General features: G+C 41.5%; 5 protein-coding genes and 1 pseudogene across 5 annotated transcripts in view; all 6 read left to right on the forward strand.

The window, feature by feature from the left end:
- The window catches only part of LOC119889225 (protocadherin gamma-A11-like), a 261,420-nt gene that overhangs the window by 47,231 nt on the left and 192,154 nt on the right, over positions 1 to 22,035 (forward strand).
- LOC119889259 (protocadherin beta-16-like) overlaps positions 1 to 22,035 on the forward strand; it is a gene marked incomplete in the record, with an annotated part of 73,367 nt that overhangs the window by 23,360 nt on the left and 27,972 nt on the right.
- Positions 70 to 2,643, forward strand: LOC119889246 (annotated as a pseudogene).
- LOC119889261 (protocadherin gamma-A11-like) lies at positions 3,540 to 6,077 on the forward strand. The gene has a single exon (XM_038700170.1). The coding sequence runs from the start codon at positions 3,660 to 3,662 to the stop codon at positions 6,060 to 6,062; it is 2,403 nt and encodes an 800-aa protein (XP_038556098.1). The 5' UTR covers positions 3,540 to 3,659; the 3' UTR covers positions 6,063 to 6,077.
- On the forward strand, positions 8,561 to 11,095 carry LOC119889275 (protocadherin gamma-A11-like). The gene is given in 3 exon segments (XM_038700180.1): positions 8,561 to 9,095; positions 9,098 to 9,733; positions 9,736 to 11,095. Coding segments are annotated over 3 exon segments (2,247 nt in total). The 5' UTR covers positions 8,561 to 8,716; the 3' UTR covers positions 10,968 to 11,095.
- LOC119889263 (protocadherin gamma-A11-like) lies at positions 12,075 to 14,611 on the forward strand. Its single transcript, XM_038700171.1, is given in 4 exon segments — positions 12,075 to 13,840; positions 13,842 to 13,969; positions 13,972 to 14,031; positions 14,034 to 14,611. Coding segments are annotated over 4 exon segments (2,394 nt in total). The 5' UTR covers positions 12,075 to 12,197; the 3' UTR covers positions 14,597 to 14,611.

Below are 22,035 nucleotides of genomic sequence, written 5' to 3' on the forward strand. Positions count from 1 at the left end.
GTCACTCTCCACCCTTTTACGTCGAGAAATGTAAAGCCAGATTCCAGTATTGTGCAGCACTGGAAAAAACAGCTTGGTATAATGGCTGCAGATTAACTAATTTTGAAAATCGAAGGAGATCACGAATGCAACGTGGATTTTATTTTGTTGAAAACTTACATTTTAGTGGTCTTTTGTTTCGTCGTTATAATGGGGAACAACAGATTTGCGCTGCTCCGCGGCCTTGTTGTAATTTTTCTTGCCCTCCACCTCGTCCACGGGACGTGAGCTACTCTATCCCGGAGGAGATGAAACGTGGATCTGTAATTGGAAATATCGCTAAGGATCTGGGACTTGATTTGGGCAGGCTGTCTGCTCGCAAGGCCCGAATCGACACTGAAGACAACAACGTTCAGTACTCCGGTGTGAATCTCAGCACCGGAGACTTGATTGTGCAAGAAAGGATAGACAGAGAAGGGCTTTGTGCGAAAAAGGCATCGTGTGTTCTAAAACAGGAACTCGTACTGGAAAATCCTTTAGAACTGCACCGTGTTAGTATCCGCGTTGAAGATATTAATGACAATTCACCGCAGTTTAAAGAGGAGTCACTTAAATTCGAAATTAGGGAGTCGGCGGACAAGGGTGCACGTTTTCTTCTTGGAGAAGCTCACGATGGAGACATCGGAGAAAATGCTGTTCAGGGCTACTCGCTTCAACAGAATGATCATTTCAAATTAAATGTAAACACAAAGGCAGGTGGGCGAAAGCACTGTGAATTAGTTTTAGACAAAGAGTTAGACAGAGAGGACAAAACTGAGATCATGTTATTGCTTACCGCATTTGATGGCGGCTCTCCTCAGAGATCAGGCACTGTAGTCATTCACGTCACTGTGCTGGATGCTAATGATAATGTACCAGTGTTTAGCCAGACCGTCTATAAAGCTACTCTGCCTGAAAGCTCTCCTCTAGATACACTGGTGATCACAGTGAGTGCAACGGATGCAGACGAAGGTTTAAATAGCGAAATTACCTATGGATTTGATCATGTTTCAGATGAAAACAGCAACGCATTTTCTTTACACCCTAAAACTGGAGAGGTGAGAGTAGCTGGATCTATTGATTATGAGAAAGTTTCATCTTATGAAATGCAGATCAGCGCAAAAGATGGTTTGGGATTAGTTTCATACGCAACGTTAATTATTGAAATTACTGATATAAACGACAACGCCCCTGTCATATATCTAAAATCACTCTCTGACCCCATACCTGAGAACGTGTCACCTGGTACAGAGGTGGGCATCATTAACGTGCAGGACAGAGACTCTGAGAGTAACGGACAGGTCCGCTGCTCCATTCAGCAAAACGCCCCCTTTAAGTTGGTTCCTTCTATTAAAAACTATTATTCTCTGGTGACCACAGGACAACTGGACCGTGAACTAGTGTCTGATTACAACATTACAATCACCGCCACTGACGAGGGCTCTCCACCTCTGTCCTCCTCTAAAACTGTTCAGTTATCTGTAGCAGACATCAACGACAACCCACCGGTGTTTGAGGAACAGTCCTACAGCGCATATGTGACTGAAAATAACAAACCTGGCTCCACTTTATGTTCCGTTAGTGCTCGAGACCCCGACTGGAGACAAAACGGTACAGTGATTTATTCTCTGTTACCCGGTGAGGTGAACGGTGCCCCGGTGTCCTCCTATCTGTCTGTTAACGGAGACACGGGGGTGATCCACGCTGTGAGGTCGTTTGATTATGAACAGTTCAGGAGTTTTAAAGTCCACGTGATGGCCAGAGACAACGGTTCTCCTCCGCTCAGCAGCAACGTGACCGTCAGTGTCTTCATATCGGATGTGAACGACAACTCTCCTCAGATACTGTACCCCGCCCCGGAGGGCAACTCCTTCATGACCGAGCTGGTCCCCAAAGCTGCACACGGAGGCTCTCTGGTGTCCAAAGTGATAGCGGTGGACGCGGACTCCGGACAGAACGCCTGGCTGTCCTATCATATAGTCAAATCCACCGATCCGGGACTTTTCACTATCGGGGTCCACAGCGGAGAGATCAGGACCCAGCGGGACATTTCTGAGTCTGACAGCATGAAACAGAACCTTATTGTGGCAGTGAAAGATAACGGACAGCCCTCTCTCTCTGCCACCTGCTCCATGTATTTACTTATTTCTGATAACTTGGCTGAGGTGCCAGAACTGAAGGACATTTCTTATGATGAAGAACTCCAAGCTGACGTCATACCTGATCATCGCGCTGGTGTCTGTGTCCACCTTTTTCCTGACCTTCATTATCATCATCCTGGGTGTGAGGTTTTGTCGCAGGAGAAAGCCCAGACTGTTGTTTGATGGAGCAGTCGCCATCCCCAGCGCTTATCTCCCTCCTAATTACGCAGATGTTGACGGCACAGGAACTTTACGCAGCACTTACAATTATGACGCCTACCTGACAACGGGTTCTAGGACCAGTGACTTTAAGTTCGTGTCATCTTACAATGACAACACACTGCCTGCTGACCAGACTCTGAGGAAAAGTCCAACAGACTTTGCTGATGCGTTTGGAGATCCTGAAGTCTCTCCAAAGGTACGGCAATCTGAAAACCCATGGTGTTGTGATGTTTCTTCATTTGTACCTGACAGTGCTTGTTAATACGTCCCACAAAACTAGGCCATCATAGAAAAGACGTTTGAAGATGGTGTGGAAAGAGACTTTTCACACAATTGGCAAAATCTGATTGAGTCAGAGGCTTGTATTCTCACAATGTATTTAGGAGGATATCTTTTAGACAAAATTCATGGTACAATTTGAGTGTTTATGTTTTAGACCAAGTGAGATTCACTTAAAACGTTGTTGCTGTTGTCTGGTATACATGCCTTATTGTACTGATAAGACCTATGTGATTCCAGTCAGGTGGTTTCTTATAATTAGGGTATTATCTGATCAGACTCTACTAAAGTTTCCTTATTATTTTTTGTCATATTCTTTGCTTTCAGTGTATTCTTAATTACACATGGATTCATATTGAACCAAAAAGGTCTATCGAGTGTTCAAAAACCTTTGTGTCAGTGGGGCTTTAACGTTGAATTGGCTAACTCTATAGAAACATTGGTAGTTTTTACTTGGTGCTATTGTGGCCTTTATGACTTTTAATAGGAATGAAAAAGAATACGCTCATAGAAACATATTTTTTTTCCTTTCTCTGTCTGTCAGCTTTAGGGTTTGGTAGTATCTTTAAGCCTTTCAACAGATATGATTAGTTTGAATTATTCCGTGTATGACTTTGCATCTTGATGTATTGTAAGAACGTATTTCATTTTTCCGGTTAACCTGTGCTTAAGTATATCAGAAGACTGATCTGTGAGAGACAAAACATTAACAATATTAATAGCATAACTCATTTTAATAATAATAGTTTTAGCGTATTTACAGTGTGTCATTTCTTTTTTCCACTCATGGTGTCGCTATACACCAGTCTACCAGAAACATTTCCACTCCACCCGTTCGTGTATAGACCAATAAAAGGGCAATTTTCCAGTTGCTGTTGGTCCTTGGATGAAGACAGAGTAACTGCTGAGGGCTTTTCATTTTCATTTGACTTAACTGTATAATCCTTTTTGATTTTGTAATCAAATCCAGGACATTTGTTCTGCAACAAACGCATTGCCATGATGGGGCTTCAGCAGGGCTGTTTTGTTTTCGTTCTAATGTGGCAAGCCGTGCATGGGGACGTGAGCTACTCGTTTCAAGAGGAAATGAAGCGCGGATTTCTTATTGGGAATATAGCAAAGGATCTCCACCTGGACTCGAGTAAACTGTCTGCTAGAAATGCCCGTGTTGATGCCGCAGGGAATCGCAAGCGTTTTTGTGAGATCAATCTCAGTAGTGGGGATTTATTTGTGGCCGAACGGATTGACCGAGAAGGGCTTTGTGGAGAAAAGCTGTCGTGTGTGATAAAACGCGATCTTGTACTGGAGAATCCTCTGGAACTTCATCCTTTCAGTCTTCACATTCAAGATATTAATGATAACTCGCCGCAATTTAACGAAGAATCCATCAATATAGAAATTCGAGAGTCCGCAGTCAGGGGAGCTCGTTTTGTGATAGAAGAGGCGCACGATGCGGATGTAGGACAGAATTCAGTTCAGCAGTACAGCCTCGAAAAGAATGACAATTTCATTTTGGCTGCTAATGGAAACACAATAGAGCTTGTTCTTGATAAAGAGCTTGATCGAGAGAAACAAAAAGAGATCAATTTGCTCCTTACAGCTCTAGATGGTGGCTCCCCTCAGAGATCAGGTACAGCAGTGATACACGTCACCGTGCTGGATGCTAATGATAACGCCCCAGTGTTCAGCCAGGCCATTTATAAAGCTAGTCTGCCTGAAAACTCTCCTTTAGATACTGTAGTGGTCACAGTGAAGGCAACTGACGCAGACGAGGGAATCAATGGAGATGTGATTTATGAATTTGGACATGTTACTGAAGATGTGAAGAAAATATTTAGTATCGACCGTAAAAATGGCAAAATAAAAGTTACTGGTGCGATTGACTTTGAAACTGTTACCACATATGATTTGCGCATTAAAGCAAAAGATGGTTTAGGATTATCCTCATACACAAAGGTAACTGTTGATGTCACCGATATCAATGACAACATACCTGTAATCTTTGTTAAATCTCTGGCAAATGCCATACCTGAGAACGTGTCACCTGGTACAGAGGTGGGAATCATTAATGTGCAGGACGCAGATTCTGATAATAACCAACAGGTCCGCTGCTCCATTCAGCAAAACGCTCCCTTTAAGTTGGTTCCTTCTATTAAAAACTATTATTCTCTGGTGACCACAGGACAACTGGACCGTGAACTAGTGTCTGATTACAACATTACAATCACCGCCACTGACGAGGGCTCTCCACCTCTGTCCTCCTCTAAAACTGTTCAGTTATCTGTAGCAGACATCAACGACAACCCACCGGTGTTTGAGGAACAGTCCTACAGCGCATATGTGACTGAAAATAACAAACCTGGCTCCACTTTATGTTCCGTTAGTGCTCGAGACCCCGACTGGAGACAAAACGGTACAGTGATTTATTCTCTGTTACCCGGTGAGGTGAACGGTGCCCCGGTGTCCTCCTATCTGTCTGTTAACGGAGACACGGGGGTGATCCACGCTGTGAGGTCGTTTGATTATGAACAGTTCAGGAGTTTTAAAGTCCACGTGATGGCCAGAGACAACGGTTCTCCTCCGCTCAGCAGCAACGTGACCGTCAGTGTCTTCATATCGGATGTGAACGACAACTCTCCTCAGATACTGTACCCCGCCCCGGAGGGCAACTCCTTCATGACCGAGCTGGTCCCCAAAGCTGCACACGGAGGCTCTCTGGTGTCCAAAGTGATAGCGGTGGACGCGGACTCCGGACAGAACGCCTGGCTGTCCTATCATATAGTCAAATCCACTGATCCGGGACTTTTCACTATCGGGGTCCACAGCGGAGAGATCAGGACCCAGCGGGACATTTCTGAGTCTGACAGCATGAAACAGAACCTTATTGTGGCAGTGAAAGATAACGGACAGCCCTCTCTCTCTGCCACCTGCTCCATGTATTTACTTATTTCTGATAACTTGGCTGAGGTGCCAGAACTGAAGGACATTTCTTATGATGAGAAGAACTCCAAGCTGACGTCATACCTGATCATCGCGCTGGTGTCTGTGTCCACCTTTTTCCTGACCTTCATTATCATCATCCTGGGTGTGAGGTTTTGTCGCAGGAGAAAGCCCAGACTGTTGTTTGATGGAGCAGTCGCCATCCCCAGCGCTTATCTCCCTCCTAATTACGCAGATGTTGACGGCACAGGAACTTTACGCAGCACTTACAATTATGACGCCTACCTGACAACGGGTTCTAGGACCAGTGACTTTAAGTTCGTGTCATCTTACAATGACAACACACTGCCTGCTGACCAGACTCTGAGGAAAAGTCCGACTGACTTTGCTGATGCGTTTGGAGATTGTGATGCTTCTCCTGAGGTAGGAACAGGTGCCACATCTCGTTGGTCCTGCTATTAGCTGACACCCATCGAATATGTTCCATAACTGTCTTTGTATTTGGTTAATTTAGTTCCAGTTCAAAGTTTCTACAAGCTATAATGCCTAGATGTTGTTTTTTAGGTGTCCCTAATTGTGATCTAACTTGATGGGGAAAGCATTTAGCTGAGCATCTGAAATATTGATTTTAGTTGTGTTTTTTATATCCAGATTCAGTGTTTATTTTGTTTTGTTTGGAGGAAATATTCTTTCAAGCGGTTTGACTCTGATGTCTGGCTCGATTTTTTACCGGTTTACCAATCACCAGTCATTTAGCTGTATGCACACAACCATTCTTTGCATCTCAAGCACGTTTTTAGTATTTCTGTTGAAACATCATAGATTGTCTATCTATTCCTCCGTCCATCTCTTTCTCCTCATAAATTGTTCAGTCTTTTTTTCTTCAGTATATATTGACTCTTCTATCCCAAGCTCTTCAAGTGAAATTCAACTGTAGTATGAGTGTCTTTAAATGCTGTTGGTCAGATTAGCTGTTACGTCTAAGATTATACTGTAATAAGTTTGTATTTATGAGTACACATCACTGGTGCGTTCACATGTTTGTCTAGTTGAGCTGCATCTAGTACACTGTGTCTGTCCTTTGTGCTGCCTCGCTGCTACTCTGTTGTTGCTTTTTCAGTAGCAACTTACATCCGTCCTGTTATATATTACAATTTTAAAATATAAATATGCTTATATGTTTTAGATTTTAGCTTTCCTTATATCCAGACATGTCCACTTTGTAAGTGATGTTGTTCCTCTCCATTGTTTTCAATGAGAGGAAAAAATCCCATCAGATGAAATGAGAAATATTCAACTTCTCCGTTAGTAAAATATTATGTATTTAATTGCTTCCCGAGGTCCTACAACTTACGTCTATTTTATAGTTTTCTATATTAGTAATTTAGTTATGTACCAATGCAACAAGTGCTATAATTTTCATCTAAAGAAAATAACATTTTTTTCAGAAGTGGTGGGTAGGTCCTTACATTTTGTTTTGATAACTGATGCACATGAGTTTTCCCTTTTCAAACTGTTTAATTTCTTAAATTAATTTGATTCTTTTGTCATTATTATATTATACATTTTCATTGACTAATATTTCACAATGGTAATCTTAAGTTACTATGCCCCAACATTGTACGAATCACAGATTAACATACGTTGGTAGGAAACATTCATAAACATTACTAACAAAACATTTTCTGCTCTTATCTGACATGCCCGACTATAATTTGAAGAATATCTATTACCATCAATGTAGGTGAAGCTGTTATATTTTGTTTATAGATTGATTCTATTAGTCTGACACTGACATTTCTCGAAAAACATATTGCTGTTTAAATCCAGCGTCTGAATGTAGACAGACAGAGAGATGGAGATATGGACTTATCTGGGAGCTTGTCTGTATGGCATTTAACTCCAGAATAAAAGCTAAGACCAGGGTCACATATGCTGGAATTTGTTTGATTTAGTTAAGTGACCCATATTATATACAGCATGCATCATGGGACAACAAAAAAACAGTGTGTGGTCTGACATTGTTTATTGTAAACATTTGGGATTGTAATCCTACTATTATTACTATGAAAATGGATCATCTTAGAATGAGTCTGGTTCTGGTTTGTGACTTCAAGTTTGTGACATTTTACAATGACAACACACTGCCTGCCGATCAGACTGTGAGAAAAAGTCCAACAGACTTTGTTGATGCCTCATGAGTTTCTGTCTTTAAACTGGGAAACAGAAATGCTGAAGGGTCTAACTTGTGTAGTAATTACTGATGTGAGCTAAAGGTTTTTGACTTCGGAGTTTTGGTTTGGTCCTATGAAAGTCGTCATTGCTTTAATATTACATCTCTCATATAGAAGTTTTAACCAAACAAGGCGTTCCCTTTTGGTGCGGACATGCTGAACAGCTCTTTAAGAATATGTTTGGGGGGTCTTAGCCTCAACCACCTTCACTTCACATTATAATGAAACGCACACATTCTTGTTATTTATGCTGAAGCTGTAAATTCTGTAGCCACATTTTTAAGGCTGTTCTTACTTTGTTTTTGTTTTTTTGTAGTCCTTCTCTCTGTCTTCATGCAAGGTTGCTCTCTTTCCGGGGATAACTTTTGAATTCCCTTCCTCTATCCATGGTGCTGAAAGCAGTTTTATCTCCAGCTACATTTTTTCAAACCAACACTCTCCCTTTTCTGTGCAGTTAGTCTGAATATGTATTGCCACGTAGCTTTATTCTTAAAACCATTAATAATATCAAAATACTTGTGTTTTTCATAGTGTTTCTTAAGAAACCCAAGTTGTCGAATTAGCTTTTGTTTGAAGATAAATAAAGTTATTTGTGTATGTTTCTCATACCCCTTCTGAAAACCATACACCCCAGTGTTATATCTCACAAAGTACTCAAGGTGTCAGTGTGCACTAATAAACGAGGCTGCAAGGTCACTCTCCACCCTTTTACGTCGAGAAATGTAAAGCCAGATTCCAGTATTGTGCAGCACTGGAATAAAACAGCTTGGTATAATGGCTGCAGATTAACTAATTTTGAAAATCCAAGGAGATCACGAATGCAACGTGGATTTTATTTTGTTGAAAACTTACATTTTTGTGGTCTTTTGTTTCGTCGTTATAATGGGGAACAACAGATTTGCGCTGCTCCGCGGCCTTGTTGTAATTTTTCTTGCCCTCCACCTCGTCCACGGAGACGTGAGCTACTCTATCCCGGAGGAGATGAAACGTGGATCTGTAATTGGAAATATCGCTAAGGATCTGGGACTTGATTTAGGCAGAATGTCTGCTCGCAAGGCCCGAATCGATACAGAGAATAACAGTGTTAAATACTGCGGTGTGAATCTCAGCACCGGAGACTTGATTGTGCAAGAAAGGATAGACAGAGAAGGGCTTTGTGCGAAAAAGGCATCGTGTGTTCTAAAACAGGAACTCGTACTGGAAAATCCTTTAGAGCTGCACCGTGTTAGTATCCGCGTTGAAGATATTAATGACAATTCACCGCATTTAAAGAGGAGTCACTTAAATTCGAAATTCAGGAATCAGCGGTCAAGGGTGCACGTTTTCTATTGGATGAGGCGCACGACGGAGACATCGGAGAAAATGCTGTTCAGGGCTACTCACTTCAACAGAATGACCATTTCAAATTAAATGTAAACACAAAGGCAGGTGGGCGAAAGCATTGTGAATTAGTTTTAGACAAAGAGTTAGACAGAGAGGACAAAACTGAGATCATGTTATTGCTTACCGCATTTGATGGCGGCTCTCCTCAGAGATCAGGCACTGTAGTCATTCACGTCACTGTGTTGGATGCTAATGATAATGTACCAGTGTTTAGCCAGACCGTCTATAAAGCTACTCTGCTTGAAAACTCTCCTTTAGATACAGTTGTAGTCACAGTGAGTGCAACTGATGCGGATGAGGGAGTGAATGGCGAAGTAACTTATGCATTTGACCATGTTTCGGATGAAAACCAAGTTTTCTCTCTGAACCCTAAAACAGGCGAAATTAAAGTGGCTGGATCTATTGATTATGAAAAAGAATCGGCATATGAAATGCAGATCAGCGCCAAAGATGGTTTAGGATTGGCGTCCTATGCAACCTTAGTTATTGAGATTTCAGATATAAATGACAACGCACCGTTATATATCTGAAATCACTCAGTAGTCCCATACCTGAGAACGTGTCACCTGGTACAGAGGTGGGCATCATTAACGTGCAGGACAGAGACTCTGAGAGTAACGGACAGGTCCGCTGCTCCATTCAGCAAAACGCCCCCTTTAAGTTGGTTCCTTCTATTAAAAACTATTATTCTCTGGTGACCACAGGACAACTGGACCGTGAACTAGTGTCTGATTACAACATTACAATCACCGCCACTGACGAGGGCTCTCCACCTCTGTCCTCCTCTAAAACTGTTCAGTTATCTGTAGCAGACATCAACGACAACCCACCGGTGTTTGAGGAACAGTCCTACAGCGCATATGTGACTGAAAATAACAAACCTGGCTCCACTTTATGTTCCGTTAGTGCTCGAGACCCCGACTGGAGACAAAACGGTACAGTGATTTATTCTCTGTTACCCGGTGAGGTGAACGGTGCCCCGGTGTCCTCCTATCTGTCTGTTAACGGAGACACGGGGGTGATCCACGCTGTGAGGTCGTTTGATTATGAACAGTTCAGGAGTTTTAAAGTCCACGTGATGGCCAGAGACAACGGTTCTCCTCCGCTCAGCAGCAACGTGACCGTCAGTGTCTTCATATCGGATGTGAACGACAACTCTCCTCAGATACTGTACCCCGCCCCGGAGGGCAACTCCTTCATGACCGAGCTGGTCCCCAAAGCTGCACACGGAGGCTCTCTGGTGTCCAAAGTGATAGCGGTGGACGCGGACTCCGGACAGAACGCCTGGCTGTCCTATCATATAGTCAAATCCACTGATCCGGGACTTTTCACTATCGGGGTCCACAGCGGAGAGATCAGGACCCAGCGGGACATTTCTGAGTCTGACAGCATGAAACAGAACCTTATTGTGGCAGTGAAAGATAACGGACAGCCCTCTCTCTCTGCCACCTGCTCCATGTATTTACTTATTTCTGATAACTTGGCTGAGGTGCCAGAACTGAAGGACATTTCTTATGATGAGAAGAACTCCAAGCTGACGTCATACCTGATCATCGCGCTGGTGTCTGTGTCCACCTTTTTCCTGACCTTCATTATCATCATCCTGGGTGTGAGGTTTTGTCGCAGGAGAAAGCCCAGACTGTTGTTTGATGGAGCAGTCGCCATCCCCAGCGCTTATCTCCCCCTAATTACGCAGATGTTGACGGCACAGGAACTTTACGCAGCACTTACAATTATGACGCCTACCTGACAACGGGTTCTAGGACCAGTGACTTTAAGTTCGTGTCATCTTACAATGACAACACACTGCCTGCTGACCAGACTCTGAGGAAAAGTCCAACAGACTTTGCTGATGCGTTTGGAGATCCTGAAGTCTCTCCAAAGGTACGGCAATCTGAAAACCCATGGTGTTGTGATGTTTCTTCATTTGTACCTGACAGTGCTTGTTAATACGTCCCACAAAACTAGGCCATCATAGAAAAGACGTTTGAAGATGGTGTGGAAAGAGACTTTTCACACAATTGGCAAAATCTGATTGAGTCAGAGGCTTGTATTCTCACAATGTATTTAGGAGGATATCTTTTAGACAAAATTCATGGTACAATTTGAGTGTTTATGTTTTAGACCAAGTGAGATTCACTTAAAACGTTGTTGCTGTTGTCTGGTATACATGCCTTATTGTACTGATAAGACCTATGTGATTCCAGTCAGGTGGTTTCTTATAATTAGGGTATTATCTGATCAGACTCTACTAAAGTTTCCTTATTATTTTTTGTCATATTCTTTGCTTTCAGTGTATTCTTAATTACACATGGATTCATATTGAACCAAAAAGGTCTATCGAGTGTTCAAAAACCTTTGTGTCAGTGGGGCTTTAACGTTGAATTGGCTAACTCTATAGAAACATTGGTAGTTTTTACTTGGTGCTATTGTGGCTTGTATGACTTTTAATAGGAATGAAAAAGAATACGCTCATAGAAACATATTTTTTTTCCTTTCTCTCCTGTTATCTGTCTGTCTGTCAGCTTTAGGGTTTGGTAGTATCTTTAAGCCTTTCAACAGATATGATTAGTTTGAATTATTCCGTGTATGACTTTGCATCTTGATGTATTGTAAGAACGTATTTCATTTTTCCGGTTAACCTGTGCTTAAGTATATCAGAAGACTGATCTGTGAGAGACAAAACATTAACAATATTAATAGCATAACTCATTTTAATAATAATAGTTTTAGCGTATTTACAGTGTGTCATTTCTTTTTTCCACTCATGGTGTCGCTATACACCAGTCTACCAGAAACATTTCCACTCCACCCGTTCGTGTATAGACCAATAAAAGGGCAATTTTCCAGTTGCTGTTGGTCCTTGGATGAAGACAGAGTAACTGCTGAGGGCTTTTCATTTTCATTTGACTTAACTGTATAATCCTTTTTGATTTTGTAATCAAATCCAGGACATTTGTTCTGCAACAAACGCATTGCCATGATGGGGCTTCAGCAGGGCTGTTTTGTTTTCGTTCTAATGTGGCAAGCCGTGCATGGGGACGTGAGCTACTCGTTTCAAGAGGAAATGAAGCGCGGATTTCTTATTGGGAATATAGCAAAGGATCTCCACCTGGACTCGAGTAAACTGTCTGCTAGAAATGCCCGTGTTGATGCCGCAGGGAATCGCAAGCGTTTTTGTGAGATCAATCTCAGTAGTGGGGATTTATTTGTGGCCGAACGGATTGACCGAGAAGGGCTTTGTGGAGAAAAGCTGTCGTGTGTGATAAAACGCGATCTTGTACTGGAGAATCCTCTGGAACTTCATCCTTTCAGTCTTCACATTCAAGATATTAATGATAACTCGCCGCAATTTAACGAAGAATCCATCAATATAGAAATTCGAGAGTCCGCAGACAGGGGAGCTCGTTTTGTGATAGAAGAGGCGCACGATGCGGATGTAGGACAGAATTCAGTTCAGCAGTACAGCCTCGAAAAGAATGACAATTTCATTTTGGCTGCTAATGGAAACACAATAGAGCTTGTTCTTGATAAAGAGCTTGATCGAGAGAAACAAAAAGAGATCAATTTGCTCCTTACAGCTCTAGATGGTGGCTCCCCTCAGAGATCAGGTACAGCAGTGATACACGTCACCGTGCTGGATGCTAATGATAACGCCCCAGTGTTCAGCCAGGCCATTTATAAAGCTAGTCTGCCTGAAAACTCTCCTTTAGATACTGTAGTGGTCACAGTGAAGGCAACTGACGCAGACGAGGGAATCAATGGAGATGTGATTTATGAATTTGGACATGTTACTGAAGATGTGAAGAAAATATTTAGTATCGACCGTAAAAATGGCAAAATAAAAGTTACTGGTGCGATTGACTTTGAAACTGTTACCACATATGATTTGCGCATTAGAGCAAAAGATGGTTTAGGATTATCCTCATACACAAAGGTAACTGTTGATGTCACCGATATCAATGACAACATACCTGTAATCTTTGTTAAATCTCTGGCAAATGCCATACCTGAGAACGTGTCACCTGGTACAGAGGTGGGAATCATTAACGTGCAGGACGCAGATTCTGATAATAACCAACAGGTCCGCTGCTCCATTCAGCAAAACGCTCCCTTTAAGTTGGTTCCTTCTATTAAAAACTATTATTCTCTGGTGACCACAGGACAACTGGACCGTGAACTAGTGTCTGATTACAACATTACAATCACCGCCACTGACGAGGGCTCTCCACCTCTGTCCTCCTCTAAAACTGTTCAGTTATCTGTAGCAGACATCAACGACAACCCACCGGTGTTTGAGGAACAGTCCTACAGCGCATATGTGACTGAAAATAACAAACCTGGCTCCACTTTATGTTCCGTTAGTGCTCGAGACCCCGACTGGAGACAAAACGGTACAGTGATTTATTCTCTGTTACCCGGTGAGGTGAACGGTGCCCCGGTGTCCTCCTATCTGTCTGTTAACGGAGACACGGGGGTGATCCACGCTGTGAGGTCGTTTGATTATGAACAGTTCAGGAGTTTTAAAGTCCACGTGATGGCCAGAGACAACGGTTCTCCTCCGCTCAGCAGCAACGTGACCGTCAGTGTCTTCATATCGGATGTGAATGACAACTCTCCTCAGATTGTACCCCGCCCCGGAGGGCAACTCCTTCATGACCGAGCTGGTCCCCAAAGCTGCACACGGAGGCTCTCTGGTGTCCAAAGTGATAGCGGTGGACGCGGACTCCGGACAGAACGCCTGGCTGTCCTATATATAGTCAAATCCACTGATCCGGGACTTTTCACTATCGGGGTCCACAGCGGAGAGATCAGGACCAGCGGGACATTTCTGAGTCTGACAGCATGAAACAGAACCTTATTGTGGCAGTGAAAGACAACGGACAGCCCTCTCTCTCTGCCACCTGCTCCATGTATTTACTTATTTCTGATAACTTGGCTGAGGTGCCAGAACTGAAGGACATTTCTTATGATGAGAAGAACTCCAAGCTGACGTCATACCTGATCATCGCGCTGGTGTCTGTGTCCACCTTTTTCCTGACCTTCATTATCATCATCCTGGGTGTGAGGTTTTGTCGCAGGAGAAAGCCCAGACTGTTGTTTGATGGAGCAGTCGCCATCCCCAGCGCTTATCTCCCTCCTAATTACGCAGATGTTGACGGCACAGGAACTTTACGCAGCACTTACAATTATGACGCCTACCTGACAACGGGTTCTAGGACCAGTGACTTTAAGTTCGTGTCATCTTACAATGACAACACACTGCCTGCTGACCAGACTCTGAGGAAAAGTCCGACTGACTTTGCTGATGCGTTTGGAGATTGTGATGCTTCTCCTGAGGTAGGAACAGGTGCCACATCTCGTTGGTCCTGTTATTAGCTGACACCCATCGAATATGTTCCATAACTGTCTTTGTATTTGGTTAATTTAGTTCCAGTTCAAAGTTTCTACAAGCTATAATGCCTAGATGTTGTTTTTTAGGTGTCCCTAATTGTGATCTAACTTGATGGGGAAAGCATTTAGCTGAGCATCTGAAATATTGATTTTAGTTGTGTTTTTTATATCCAGATTCAGTGTTTATTTTGTTTTGTTTGGAGGAAATATTCTTTCAAGCGGTTTGACTCTAATGTCTGGCTCGATTTTTTTACCGGTTTACCAATCACCAGTCATTTAGCTGTATGCACACAACCATTCTTTGCATCTCAAGCACGTTTTTAGTATTTCTGTTGAAACATCATAGATTGTCTATCTATTCCTCCGTCCATCTCTTTCTCCTCATAAATTGTTCAGTCTTTTTTTCTTCAGTATATATTGACTCTTCTATCCCAAGCTCTTCAAGTGAAATTCAATTGTAGTATGAGTGTCTTTAAATGCTGTTGGTCAGATTAGCTGTTACGTCTAAGATTATACTGTAATAAGTTTGTATTTATGAGTACACATCACTGGTGCGTTCACATGTTTGTCTAGTTGAGCTGCATCTAGTACACTGTGTCTGTCCTTTGTGCTGCCTCGCTGCTACTCTGTTGTTGCTTTTTCAGTAGCAACTTACATCCGTCCTGTTATATATTACAATTTTAAAATATAAATATGCTTATATGTTTTAGATTTTAGCTTTCCTTATATCCAGACATGTCCACTTTGTAAGTGATGTTGTTCCTCTCCATTGTTTTCAATGAGAGGAAAAATCCCATCAGATGAAATGAGAAATATTCAACTTCTCCGTTAGTAAAATATTATGTATTTAATTGCTTCCCGAGGTCCTACAACTTACGTCTATTTTATAGTTTTCTATATTAGTAATTTAGTTATGTACCAATGCAACAAGTGCTATAATTTTCATCTAAAGAAAATAACATTTTTTTCAGAAGTGGTGGGTAGGTCCTTACATTTTGTTTTGATAACTGATGCACATGAGTTTTCCCTTTTCAAACTGTTTAATTTCTTAAATTAATTTGATTCTTTTGTCATTATTATATTATACATTTTCATTGACTAATATTTCACAATGGTAATCTTAAGTTACTATGCCCCAACATTGTACGAATCACAGATTAACATACGTTGGTAGGAAACATTCATAAACATTACTAACAAAACATTTTCTGCTCTTATCTGACATGCCCGACTATAATTTGAAGAATATCTATTACCATCAATGTAGGTGAAGCTGTTATATTTTGTTTATAGATTGATTCTATTAGTCTGACACTGACATTTCTCGAAAAACATATTGCTGTTTAAATCCAGCGTCTGAATGTAGACAGACAGAGAGATGGAGATATGGACTTATCTGGGAGCTTGTCTGTATGGCATTTAACTCCAGAATAAAAGCTAAGACCAGGGTCACATATGCTGGAATTTGTTTGATTTAGTTAAGTGACCCATATTATATACAGCATGCATCATGGGACAACAAAAAACAGTGTGTGGTCTGACATTGTTTATTGTAAACATTTGGGATTGTAATCCTACTATTATTACTATGAAAATGGATCATCTTAGAATGAGTCTGGTTCTGGTTTGTGACTTCAAGTTTGTGACATTTTACAATGACAACACACTGCCTGCCGATCAGACTGTGAGAAAAAGTCCAACAGACTTTGTTGATGCCTCATGAGTTTCTGTCTTTAAACTGGGAAACAGAAATGCTGAAGGGTCTAACTTGTGTAGTAATTACTGATGTGAGCTAAAGGTTTTTGACTTCGGAGTTTTGGTTTGGTCCTATGAAAGTCGTCATTGCTTTAATATTCTCATATAGAAGTTTTAACCAAACAAGGCGTTCCCTTTTGGTGCGGACATGCTGAACAGCTCTTTAAGAATATGTTTGGGGGGTCTTAGCCTCAACCACCTTCACTTCACATTATAATGAAACGCACACATTCTTGTTATTATGCTGAAGCTGTAAATTCTGTAGCCACATTTTTAAGGCTGTTCTTACTTTTTTTTTTTTTTTGTAGTCCTTCTCTCTGTCTTCATGCAAGGTTGCTCTCTTTCCGGGGATAACTTTTGAATTCCCTTCCTCTATCCATGGTGCTGAAAGCAGTTTTATCTCCAGCTACATTTTTTCAAACCAACACTCTCCCTTTTCTGTGTTAGTCTGAATGTATTGCCACGTAGCTTTATTCTTAAAACCATTAATAATATCAAAATACTTGTGTTTTTCATAGTGTTTCTTAAGAAACCCAAGTTGTCGAATTAGCTTTTGTTTGAAGATAAATAAAGTTATTTGTGTATGTTTTTTAAAAGACCATCAGAAAATCATACACCCCAGTGTTATCTCACAAAGTACTCAAGGTGTCAGTGTGCACTAATAAACGAGGCTGCAAGTCACTCTCCACCCTTTTTACGTCGAGAAATGTAAAGCCAGATTCCAGTATTGCAGCACTGGAAAAAACAGCTTGGTATAATGGCTGCAGATTAACTACTTTTGAAAATCCAAGGAGATCACGAATGCAACGTGGATTTTATTTTGTTGAAAACTTACATTTTGTGGTCTTTTGTTTCGTCGTTATAATGGGGAACAACAGATTTGCGCTGCTCCGCGGCCTTGTTGTAATTTTCTTGCCCTCCACCTCGTCCACGGAGACGTGAGCTACTCTATCCCGGAGGAGATGAAACGTGGATCTGTAATTGGAAATATCGCTAAGGATCTGGGACTTGATTTGGCAGACTGTCTGCTCGCAAGGCCCGAATCGATACAGAGATAACAGTGTTAAATACTGCGGTGTGAATCTCAGCACCGGAGACTTGATTGTGCAAGAAAGGATAGACAGAGAAGGGCTTTGTGCGAAAAAGGCATCGTGTGTTCTAAAACAGGAACTCGTACTGGAAAATCCTTTAGAACTGCACCGTGTTAGTATCCGCGTTGAAGATATTAATGACAATTCACCGCAGTTTAAAGAGGAGTCACTTAAATTGAAATTCAGGAATCGGGGACAAGGGTGCACGTTTTCTATTGGATGAGGCGCACGACGGAGACATCGGAGAAAATGCTGTTCAGGGCTACTCACTTCAACAGAATGACCATTTCAAATTAAATGTAAACACAAAGGCAGGTGGGCGAAAGCATGTGAATTAGTTTTAGACAAAGAGTTAGACAGAGAGGACAAAACTGAGATCATGTTATTGCTTACCGCATTTGATGGCGGCTCTCCTCAGAGATCAGGCACTGTAGTCATTCACGTCACTGTGCTGGATGCTAATGATAATGTACCAGTGTTTAGCCAGACCGTCTATAAAGCTACTCTGCTTGAAAACTCTCCTTTAGATACACTGGTATCACAGTGAGTGCAACGATGCGATGAGGGATGTATGAAGTAACTTATAGTTTGACCATGTTTCGGAATAAAACCAAGTTTTCTTTACACCCTAAAACTGGAGAAATGAGAGTAGCTGGCATTGATTGAAAAAGCATCATGATAATGCAGATCAGCGCAAAGATGGTAGGATTGGCGTCGTATACAACTTAATATGAATACATGTAAAGACAACGCACCAGTTATATCTGAAATCACTCACCAGCCCATACCTGAGAACGTGTCACCTGGTACAGAGGTGGGCATCATTAACGTGCAGGACAGAGACTCTGAGAGTAACGGACAGGTCCGCTGCTCCATTCAGCAAAACGCCCCCTTTAAGTTGGTTCCTTCTATTAAAAACTATTATTCTCTGGTGACCACAGGACAACTGGACCGTGAACTAGTGTCTGATTACAACATTACAATCACCGCCACTGACGAGGGCTCTCCACCTCTGTCCTCCTCTAAAACTGTTCAGTTATCTGTAGCAGACATCAACGACAACCCACCTGTTTGAGGAACAGTCCTACAGCGCATATGTGACTGAAAATAACAAACCTGGCTCCACTTTATGTTCCGTTAGTGCTCGAGACCCCGACTGGAGACAAAACGGTACAGTGATTTATTCTCTGTTACCCGGTGAGGTGAACGGTGCCCCGGTGTCCTCCTATCTGTCTGTTAACGGAGACACGGGGGTGATCCACGCTGTGAGGTCGTTTGATTATGAACAGTTCAGGAGTTTTAAAGTCCACGTGATGGCCAGAGACAACGGTTCTCCTCCGCTCAGCAGCAACGTGACCGTCAGTGTCTTCATATCGGATGTGAACGACAACTCTCCTCAGATACTGTACCCCGCCCCGGAGGGCAACTCCTTCATGACCGAGCTGGTCCCCAAAGCTGCACACGGAGGCTCTCTGGTGTCCAAAGTGATAGCGGTGGACGCGGACTCCGGACAGAACGCCTGGCTGTCCTATCATATAGTCAAATCCACTGATCCGGGACTTTTCACTATCGGGGTCCACAGCGGAGAGATCAGGACCCAGCGGGACATTTCTGAGTCTGACAGCATGAAACAGAACCTTATTGTGGCAGTGAAAGATAACGGACAGCCCTCTCTCTCTGCCACCTGCTCCATGTATTTACTTATTTCTGATAACTTGGCTGAGGTGCCAGAACTGAAGGACATTTCTTATGATGAGAAGAACTCCAAGCTGACCTCATACCTGATCATCGCGCTGGTGTCTGTGTCCACCTTTTTCCTGACCTTCATTATCATCATCCTGGGTGTGAGGTTTTGTCGCAGGAGAAAGCCCAGACTGTTGTTTGATGGAGCAGTCGCCATCCCCAGCGCTTATCTCCCTCCTAATTACGCAGATGTTGACGGCACAGGAACTTTACGCAGCACTTACAATTATGACGCCTACCTGACAACGGGTTCTAGGACCAGTGACTTTAAGTTCGTGTCATCTTACAATGACAACACACTGCCTGCTGACCAGACTCTAAGGAAAAGTCCGACTGACTTTGATGAAGCCTTTGGAGATTGTGGTGGTTCTCCTGAGGTAGGGACACATTTCATATTATTGAACTGATGTTCAAGAAGCCATTCAGGAAGTCATTCCTGTCTTTTGTTTTGACTCTTTTCAGTTGTATTTGTGAATTGCAGTGTTCTTCCAAGGTATGACTAGCCTGTTAAAATTAGTTTAATCAAATATCCATTTCTCTCAGACATTTCAGTTTTACTTTCATACACCCACCAAACTTTCTTGATTATAGATCTTTTATGTCCATAATTCTGCATTATCATTATGGTTTTTCTGTTTAAATCAATTTTTCTAAGAATACTTCTGGAAAAGTTCTTGTTAGGAACTTTGCTAATGCTCACATTTGAAAATTTCTAAATCTGTTTTAATTTCAACTGTTGTAGGTTACATTTTGATTACTATGTTTTATTTGGGTTCAAAAGTCATTATTAATGTTGTGTTTATAAATTCATGCTTCAAATCAATCTCTTTACACAGTTAACAATCTTAAATATCTCACAGCTGCAGTTTCTTCATCCTATAAATGACAGCTTACTGAATGCCTCCATAGTTACCAAGTGGCTTACTCTGAGCAATCACCATATGCTTTATTTAGACCATGAGCACACTCTCAATATGTTACCAGAGGCTACTGGAAAATTACGTTTTTAATTTAAGTACATTTCTGGGGTTTACATATTGTTCAAGCAAATCAGGGAATACTGGAAATAATTTCCTTCATGGTCGATTAATGCCCCATTGATAAGTAAATCATGATTAACTTAATGTTAAGCTAATAATTTGTTGTTCTCTGAGTCATTTTCTCAAAACATTCTTTATCCTTTTCCATCCATTTGAAGTGTTTGTAATGGCCAAGCGCATTTTTCTGGCTGATCATTCATCATGTATCTGCTTTTGATTTGGTTTGGCCTGCATGCAAGATGACAGAGTAACATCCCTTTTTAAAGATTCTGTGTCTTGTATTGTTAGTTAGTTATTTTAGTTTTTTTTTACAAATACAACTGCCTGTGGTCCCTTGAAATCTTGGGAGAAACAAATGCTTAATAGCGATCCAAAATATTATCTATTTCACTAATCAGCTTGATAGCAACATATTTGTTCAGTGTAACTGGGCCTTAGTAATTGGCTTCATTATATACACTGTCAATAACATATTATGTCTCTCACTCAATCACATGGTCATTTTTGAAGAGGAAATTATATCTGTGGCCATATTTGCCACCATATGTCATTTACAGTAGGCATTGTTGCTAATTATTTCTGGCAACTACTGCTCTTTCTCCATAGTCCAGGGTAATGTGTCATTATGGTATCTAGCAGACTGCTTTGTATCTCAAGAGTTTGATGACTGATCATATCCTTAGACATGCTATTGTTGTGTAATAGTGGCACATACACCTCAGGTGGACATGGCCTGAATAATGTGGGTCTTAAAGCCAGTCCACTCCCCTTCACAAACATGTCTGCTGAACTGGCCTCTCTTGTTGTGTTGATTGCTGTTTGACCACAGCTTAAGATATAAGTAATGCAGAGTTGTTTGTATCATACATTTAGTTTGCCAGTATCAGTGTCCTTCCTACAGATTTATCTTCAGTGCCTGTCCTAACTTCATGCTATGTGGAAGCCTCTGATTTTATTATGCAGGCCTTTTATTTAGTTATGTCTTTCTATTACTTGTGTTCTTGAGAGGTGACTAACTGTCAGACTGTATCCTGGATCTCTATTCTGACTTGAAAAGTGATTTCCCCCCCCCGACTCTGAGAAGAAATAAATTGCTGTCAGATGTTTGCTGGGCCTCACTGCCTCGTCACCATATGTTGGGGAGTAGTACAATGAAAAACTGCAATAACTGTAAATCACCAGACCATTTGTAGATTGGCAATGTTATATAACTTAGTTGTACAGTGATGGTGGAGTATTGTGTCTCCACAGCAAGTTTTGAGACTTTTTCATTTTTGTGTTTTCTTTTCTTTTCTTTGTTAGCAGTGCTTTGTCCTAAGATACAGGTTTTCTTAGACAGAATGTCAATAAATCTTCTTTTTTTTAACTTAATGCATGCCTCCTATTCTTTCTGGAACTTGAAAAATGTAACTTTTAGTCAACACAAGTTAAAACTGATTGTAGGATGTCAGGTCAATTGGGGACAACGACAGCCCTGCTTTCAACTGGATGTAGTTACAGATTTGGTAATTCTAGCATTTCTAGAGCCTACAGACATGGATTTATTTCACAAAGGCCTACATTTAAGTTGTGATGTAGCAGGGAAAATGTTAATTACACTACATGTAGACTGCCAACAATACAAAATCAAAACAAAAATCTAATAATCCCACAAAAATATAGTCAAAAAAAGGCAGGACACACATGAGACAATCATGTTCATGATACCAAACTTACCATGTGATATGATAACAAAGGTGACTAAGGTGAGCTGTGATTTTAATATACATTGCAAACCAGCACATGGATGATATTA

This window comes from Micropterus salmoides, unplaced genomic scaffold, assembly GCF_014851395.1.
Source record: "Micropterus salmoides isolate LMB-PRFRI ecotype aquatic unplaced genomic scaffold, ASM1485139v1 Ms_hic_scaffold_5, whole genome shotgun sequence".
In the NCBI taxonomy this organism is placed as follows: domain Eukaryota; kingdom Metazoa; phylum Chordata; class Actinopteri; order Centrarchiformes; family Centrarchidae; genus Micropterus; species Micropterus salmoides.

Excerpts from the sequence above, each read along its gene's own strand:
- LOC119889261 (XM_038700170.1), top strand. The coding sequence starts at position 3,660 with ATGATGGGGCTTCAGCAGGGCTGTTTTGTTTTCGTTCTAATGTGGCAA.